Source organism: Melanaphis sacchari, unplaced genomic scaffold (assembly GCF_002803265.2).
Source record: "Melanaphis sacchari strain LSU unplaced genomic scaffold, SCAv2.0 Contig1330_pilon_pilon, whole genome shotgun sequence".
In the NCBI taxonomy this organism is placed as follows: domain Eukaryota; kingdom Metazoa; phylum Arthropoda; class Insecta; order Hemiptera; family Aphididae; genus Melanaphis; species Melanaphis sacchari.
In genome coordinates this window covers 1-8517 of record NW_020270546.1, presented here as the reverse complement: position 1 = coordinate 8517, position 8517 = coordinate 1, and the positions used below count along the sequence as shown (strand labels likewise).

At 26.4% G+C, this 8517-nt stretch overlaps 1 protein-coding gene and 1 pseudogene across 1 annotated transcript; both read left to right on the top strand.

Annotated features, from left to right (window-relative positions):
• The first annotated feature begins 234 nt into the window (after positions 1–234).
• LOC112591390 (oocyte zinc finger protein XlCOF10-like) lies at positions 235–763 on the top strand. The gene is made up of 2 exons (XM_025335198.1): positions 235–394; positions 588–763. Exons 1-2 carry the CDS (start codon positions 235–237, stop codon positions 761–763), a joined length of 336 nt encoding a protein of 111 aa, XP_025190983.1.
• A 5061-nt stretch (positions 764–5824) lies between these two features.
• Positions 5825–8444, top strand: LOC112591391 (annotated as a pseudogene).
• The last annotated feature ends 73 nt before the right edge of the window (positions 8445–8517 follow it).

Sequence of the window (8517 nt, the reverse complement as noted above, 5' to 3'; positions counted from 1 at the left end):
TTTTCGATTTAATCTAATCAAACCATGCAATTTCTTGATAACGTCAAAAACATGTTATTATATCTATTATCTATGGTCATTGATCGGTAACCAGCGACGGGCGCTTATTACGCTTGTATACCCAACAATTTTATATGGATTTGAATTTTTTTTTTTGTGAACGGGGGGGGGTATTGCCCCGATTTCCCCCCCCCCCCCTGGATCCGCCACTGTTCTTAAGTATTTAACGTAATCATGTTCAAGTGTAGTATATGTGATAAACCCTTTACATTAATTAAAAATGTACGCAGACATGTCAAGTCACATGATGTACCTGATAAGATTTCTTGCAGTATATGCTCAGAAATATTTACACGAAGAGATAACCTCATCAGACATAGCAAGGATAAACATCGTAAGTATTTTTAAATACAATAAACAAATTTATCAGATACAATACGTATATATATAAAACCAAGACTATGTTTATTTATAATTTCTAATTATTACATAAATACAATTAATTTATTACATTAAAACCTATGTTATAGTAATATATAATTAAGGTGTTAAACAGAGTTTAATTTGTTCGACGGATTATTTTTCAGGTACAAATATCGTATTTCAACAACAACCAACCCTAACCAAGCGAGAAATTCAAGATTTTTTTAAACCAGCTGAAAACATTTACGATTATAATGGTAAATATATGGACGGTGTTTGTGAGAAAGGGCACAAGTCAAAATTCACTAGTTTTCAGGAGACAGGAAAAACGTTTTATTAATGTTTTGCTTATTGTTAATTAATTTTTTTTAATTTATATAATTTATATTTTATTTGATTTTTTAGAACAAGGGATAATAATTTTAATTTATCGTTTCATTATTTTAAATGACTTGTGACCATTATCACATTGAATTTAATAATTTTATGACTTGTGCCTTTTCTCATATACTGACTTGTATCTGATCGCACATAAATAAAATCATAATTATTGTGATAAAGGACACATGTCATAAATAAAATAATAATATTATACTGTAATGTTTTTTTAGCAATATGTATTATGTACTACCATTTTTATAACTCAACACCATTTATAAAAATAATTTATTTTTAGGTAACACAAATAACATAAATAAAATAACACATAATAATTATAAATTATTAAAATATATTACAAAACTAATATAATAGTAAAATAAAAATAAGTATAACTCCATAAACTGTTTTTAATTATTAATTTATACAATTTATCATTAACTATTAAAATACTTTAGTTTAACCTTAAGTCTTAAATAAAAAATAAAAATTACAAACATAACTGTTGATAAGTAGTTTTTTAAAACATTTTTTAAAAAAAATAAATAGAAATTAAAAATAATGTAGGAATATAATATTATATAAGTAAACTGATAACTAAATTAAAATTTAAAAATTTCAGGATATGAGTAAAATTACACTTATATAATTAAAAATAAATTAATGATTAAAAATAAAATACATAAATTAATTAATCATTTTCTTCATCTGACACTATAGGGTCATTAATATTTTGTTTAGTTTTTAAATTCTGATAAAAACTATGAAAAGTTTCAGGAATATATTTTAAAAGAGAAAGTAGATCCTTTTTCTTTTCTTCAGTGATATATACGATATCGTTATATGCTTTTGGAATTGATATATTATTATTTTAAAGTGAATTTCTACGAGACATACTTATACTATTAAATAAAGAATTTTCATTTAGCATAGTTTTGTAGAATACTTTATTTTTGTCTTGTTTTATAAACCTTAACCATTTTACATCGCAGAATTTAAATATTTCGCCTTTATCGTTTTTTTTTTTTAATTGGTATTTAGTTTTTAGTAAACTGTTAAAGTCTAAAAAATATGATTGATCCATTTCTATAACATTAAACTTATCTTTACCTGCAAATCTAATTAACTGGACCCAGTCATGTGGATGAAAAATAGGGGTAGAATATCGTTTTTTGGATTTTTCTATCCGAGCGTGATCGGAATCACACTCCATCCGGGAGTGCCCAGACACCATAAATTTATGGTCAATAATTTCAATATTTGTATTTTCTTGTTCTAGAAAGATTAGACACATTGCTATAAATAAAGAATTGTTGTTTTGTCCAGGATAACAATCGCTATACATTATCACATGTTTGATTTCTGGTGGTAAGGTTGATAAAAAATGAAAAACGCATGACCCTATATCATTTCCTCCTCTTTTCGCTATTGACTCATTCCACACATAACATGATGCTTTTGATGTTTTAATATTATGAACTGTTAAATTAAAAGTCCATAATTAACGTTTATAGAATGCAACAGACAATTCTAGACCTGGGGTTGGAAGGCATTGTTGCAAATCAAATGATATTACACATACCTCATTTGAATTAATACCGGCATCTCTTTTTTTGGTTTCATACGCATTTTCAGCTTCATTTTGATGTATATTTCTTTCATTTATTAGTTCTATTTTACGTTCTTCTGTACAACTAATATTGGTAGCTTGAATTGTTAAACTATTACATTTAGAACATGCATCTTTTTTAGGGTTTTTTATTTTAAGACCACATTCTTTAAAATATTTTTGGTATAATGTTCGACTAACTGGCTCATTTACTGATTGTTTATATTGATCATATGCTAATTGTATAGTGTAATGAGGAGGTAGATATTTTTTGGCAGTTTCTTTTCTGCAATAATGGCTTTCATATGATGGTAATTTATTTATATGATCAACTACAGACTGTATAAATTGTGGAGTTTTTTTATTTTGAGGTTTGGAATGCCCTCTTTTATCGGGAGTAATCTTATAAGCAGGGGAAATACTTTTCTGGGTACAAATTAAACGTATAAATTTAGGTGTTATGCCAAATATTTTCAAAAAACATGCTTTGCAAACCTTTATTAAATCCTTATCTTTTGGAATATATTAAGAAAAATTGCAGACCCTATTCTTTTGTTTTTCGGGTGTAGTATTTCTTTTCCTACTTGTAATTTTACTGGTAACACACACCAAGCTAGAAATATATGAAACTTGTCTGTCACGATATTTTAAAGACCAGTAAATATTAAACAATGTTGTTTGTAAGTTTTCGTTAATTTTATTCTTACATTGTGACCTGCAGTCATTTAAAATTATTGATGTACGAGCTTTCACAGTTTTTCCAAGGTTAGTAATATATTCTTTTCCACAATCTCTTTTATATTTTCGATTTTCTCTATATTTTCTAGTGTCACCTACCTTGCTATTTCTAACTTTCCTAATATTGTTATTACTACCATCAGTATTTAAGTTCATAACATCATCTATTATAATATTATAATACACACAATACAATTAATCACTATTTTATAAACTATATATTTTAACTTAAAATATTTACCCGAAGTGTTAAATGAAACATGTTCAGGTGTACCTAATATAACGTTAATATCTTCGTAATTATTTGTATTTGAATTAATTTCACGTATAAAACTATTTATATCACTGTTAGTATCATCTAGTTGTTGAATATTATTCAAAACATTTTCTTGAGAAATAGAATTTTTAGTCTAAACAAATAACATAAAATTAAAAAGTATAAAATTAAATTAAAATATAAGTAACAATAAATAATTCAAAATCAAAAAATTATTTATTTAGTTTAATTTCAAATTAAAACTGTATTTACCTGCTCTTCATGAATTGTTGGAGGTATATTTATAATATTATCCACACAGGAAACCTCTTCAGATATCTCGAGATTATCACAGTTATACTCAATATTATAATCTACTCCATTTAATGTTATACAATCACCAGAGTTATCGTTTTCATTAAAATTAGTTTGATTAACCCAGTTCTAAATTAAAATTAAAACATATACAAATTGTAATAAAAAAATAAATATTTTTAGGAATATTAATAATATTTTTAATAGTAATAATTAGGGCTGGAATTTATGTGTAATTAAAATGGAAAAAAATATAGTATACAATAAAACATTTGTAATCAGAAAAATTTTAAATTATGTTAACGTGTAGAATCAAAATAAAATTCTAAATAATTGTTTAATAGTATACAATTAATTGTTTTTAATTTCTAATCAATTTAATTTAAAAAATATAAAAATAAAGATGTATTCACAACCACGTGAACGTAAGTACTGACACTTTTGAAAATTCGAAAATATATTTTGTCTAATAATTAATGAACATAAAGTTTAATCTAAGATCATTAATGTATAGTTATCGAATAGAAACAAATAAGATAAACTATAAACAAGTTATTAATATTTAACTAATACTTTCATGTACTTATTTCATACATGCATTATACACTTACACAGTGGCGCCGAATACACTCCAAAGGTGTGACAGCAGTCACACCTTTTTTATGAGGGTGGTGGGTGGGTTGTTACGTAGATGGTACCTTTGGTGTATAATTGTGGATAAGTATACCGTACCTATTCACGTAGGGTAGGTGTTAGAATTGGAAGTTCTGTTGAGTTGCTTATTTGCATTTTGCATAGCTATGTAACACGCCAGTGCGCCACTTAAACCGATTATTCGTTGATAATTAAACAGCCATAAATCGGTATGTAGTTTATTCACACTGGAAAAGCTGTGTGGTTAAAAACCGCGGTTGTCCACGTTTGATTACGGATGTTAAATTTTAGGTGAACATTCGCCTTCAACAGCTGTCCGCTAAAATTAGGGATTTCCACCCCCCTAACATTTTTTTTAATGATATTTAATTATTATGTACCTATTACCTATTGGCTATTGTAGCTACATTTTACTATGATTAGATATATTATGTATAATTAAAATTGAGTAACAAAATAATTTTCATTAAATACCGGACATAATACTATTATAAATGTAATATTATTATATAGGAACTCGTATTAAAATATACTAAGAAATAATAAGATTACGAACGTCGAACATTATTCGTATTCAAAATTGATTATAAATAATATTCTGCAGTAATCTTAATTTATACATTTTATAATTTTGACAATTGTAAAGATTATATTAATACGGTCATAGATTATTGTTATTTGTGGAAATATAAATAATCGAAAACAGCGATAACGACTGGTTCTAATCGTTCAACTTCCAACAAAATTATAATTTAGGCACGGGTCACACTATCGCGGTTTCGCTGTGTTATAGAATTTTCCATTATATTTTTAGAAACAGATGGAACACGTATTTTGTGCATGTATCCCCATCGGCTGAATTACCAGTCATCAAAATATACAAATTACAAAATAATAAGATGTTTACTGTTCACTCTTTACTATCTCAAATATATTTATATTATATTATATTATAGGTATTAAATATAAATATATTATATTTATATTTAATAATTATCACACAATAAGTAAAAAAGTATTTTTCGGTAAATAAAATATGCGGCTCATCGGTTAATCAGTGTAGTTTGGTGTATTTTTAGAAAAAATTATTTTACTATAATTTATAAACGTAATATTTATAAGTTATGTCATTTGACGTCTGACTAGCGCATCAATTGCAATTTCCTCGGAAATTGTAAGTTCGAAAAGTACAAATTACAACCCTTGTTTGAAATCTGTCTCAATAATATTTATAAAGGTAAGTTTTAATTAAATTTAAATTTAAATATTGAATAATGAAGTTAACTATTATTATAACTAAAATATTCAGTACCTATGAAATAAATTATTAAATAAAAAAAAACTGAATAATTATTCGAATTAGATTATTAATATATATAATTATTTTTACGATAAATTTTAACTGTTGATTTAATTATTTTTATTTGTTTTAACAAGCATATGTATTAACAATGAATATAAATTATATCTGTGATTGTGGCAAAAAACGCGGTACCATAAATAGTACCAATTGGTCGCGTCATTTAGACGCTTGTGTAAAAAGAAAAAAATCTTCCTCAAAATTTGGTATTACTAAATTTTTCAAACCAACAACAGCTATAACACCCAAAACTCAAGGTATTTATGTCATTTGTATCATAGTTTTTAGTTTATTAAATAATATGATCATTGATCAGAGATTTGATAATTATTAATTATGTAAAGCTGTAAATTTCCCTCTAGTCTCCAGATTATCTCTTCCATCCAATGCTAACAACTGGAGTATTTTTATTGTGACCTTATTTTTACAACAAAATATGCATTATGGGGCAGTCACTTTTTAATATCTTTTAATATTATTAACAATTCAAACAGGAGTTATAAATTTAATTATATTATATTTTATGATCATTTTTTCTAATTCAATTTAAAATATTATAAAATAATTATAACCGATCCGGTTATAATTATTTTAATGTCCTACATTTTGATCCTGGGCACGCCTCTGCTTGTTAATATAATAATCATTTACAGATATTTTTCACAATACTTGAACATAATTAATTTACTTTATAAAAACTAAGAATATTAAATTGTTGTTATTAGGTATTGAAACTGATTTGATTGATGACAATTCTACTAAAACAAAGGACACTTATTTTATGAATGAAAACAGTATTTTAAATTTTGAAACAGCTACTAGTGGTGAATGTTCAACTAGACTATCTACTTCAACTTCTTGTAAGTAAAATAATCATTTACAGATATTTTTCATAGAATCTACTTGAAAATAAATAAGTTATTTTATCAAAACTAAGAAAACCAACTAAGAATATTAAATTGTTATTAGGTATTGAAACTGATTTGATTGATGACAATTCTACTAAAATAAAGGACACTTATTTTATGAATGAAAAAAGTATTTTAAATTTTGAAACAATTATCAGTGACAAAGAAAACAATTCAATTGATAGTGAAAGTAAGATTAAGTAAATTGTCTATTAATGATATTTTGTTAACAATGATAATTTTTAGTTTTAGGATTTGGCAATGATCCAGCAGTTTTTAGCCAATTGAATGATTTAACACCTGAACTTGTAGATTTTTTTTTTAAAAAATGGACCTTCTCAGCCATCAAAAAATGATTTTCCAAACAAATGTTTTCCTAAAGATAGTACAGGAAGATCGTTTCATGAAAATTGGTACTGGAAAAAATTGCCAGGTGGAGAAACCACAAGGAGGAAATGGCTATCTTATTCCAAAATACAAAACAATATTTTTTGTCATTATTGTGCACTTTTTTGGCAGAACTGGTCAAACTAATTGGGTTAAAAAAGGTTATAGTAACTTTCAAAATGCTGATATGAGGATAAAATTGCATGAAACTACTGATAAACACATTATGGCATCTATTAAAGCAGCATATAGACAAGCTGCTTTTCCATTAATACCATCTTTAGTAGAAAATGCTAAGACACACATTGCACATAACAAAGAAATAATAAAACACTTAATTGATATTACTTTATTTCTTGGCAGACATTGTCTGCCATTTCGTGGACACAAAGAGAGTAAAGAAGAGGATATGCGAGGAAATTTCAAAGATCTAGCTACTCTTTTGGCTAAATATTCTCCAGCGCTAGCATCTCATATAACTGAAGTTGAGATAAAAGGTAGAAAAACACATAACTTTTTGTCTTGGCAAAGACAGAATCAGTTGATACAAGCTATTTCCACAAATATTCGTAATACAATTAAACAAGAATTAATTAATGCCACATATTTTAGTGTTTCATTAGACACTACATTTGACATATCAAGAAAAGAAATATTATCTATGGTAATACGGTATATTAATAAAGGAATTGTGTATGAGCGACTTGTTGCAATTCGTGAAACACTACTTACAACTGGACAGCATCTTTTTAATATGTTCGATGGCATTTGTAAAGAAATGAATTTAAATTGGAGAGAGCATCTTGTTGGTCATTCTTTTGATGGAGCTGCCTCAATGCGTGGAAATTATAACGGGCTTCAAGCATTCATAAGAGAACAAAATCAATCTGCAATTTATGTTTGGTGTTATGCACATCGTTTGAGTTTAATTATTGTTGATGCTGTGAGTAGTTGTTTAGAAGCCCGAGATTTATTTGGAAATTTAGAATTATTATTTGATTTTATTGGTAGTAGCAAAAAAAGAATTGGTTTATATTCTAATTTTCAAAAAATCCGTTATCCCCAGATGCCTCAACGGCGGTTGAAAAGAGTCTCTACAACTCGTTGGTCATCCCATTCTTCAGCTCTTCTTACTGTCTTAGAAACTTTTGATGCAATAATTGACACACTGGATGATTTACAAAGTGATTCTACTACCGATCGGGTTTGTTGTGTGAAAGCAAACAGCATAATGGATTATTTATTATCTGAGCGTTTTGTTTTAACAAGTTTGTTATTCACTAATATATTTAATCTTACAAGTCCATTGAGTAAGTTTCTACAAGGCAAAAATGCTGATCTGTTAGCAGCTGTAAATTATGTCAAAGATATACTTATGAAAGTAGAAGATCTTAGAAATGATACACAGTTTACTGAGTTACAAAACAATAAAGATAAATTTATTGAATCAAAGAAGAATGATTTTTCTTTTACTCCTTTGATTCAAAAT

Excerpts from the sequence above, each read along its gene's own strand:
- LOC112591390 (XM_025335198.1), top strand. The coding sequence starts at position 235 with ATGTTCAAGTGTAGTATATGTGATAAACCCTTTACATTAATTAAAAAT. Across the intron at positions 395-587 it reads ACATAGCAAGGATAAACATC|GTACAAATATCGTATTTCAA; the intron begins GTAAGTATTTTT and ends ATTATTTTTCAG.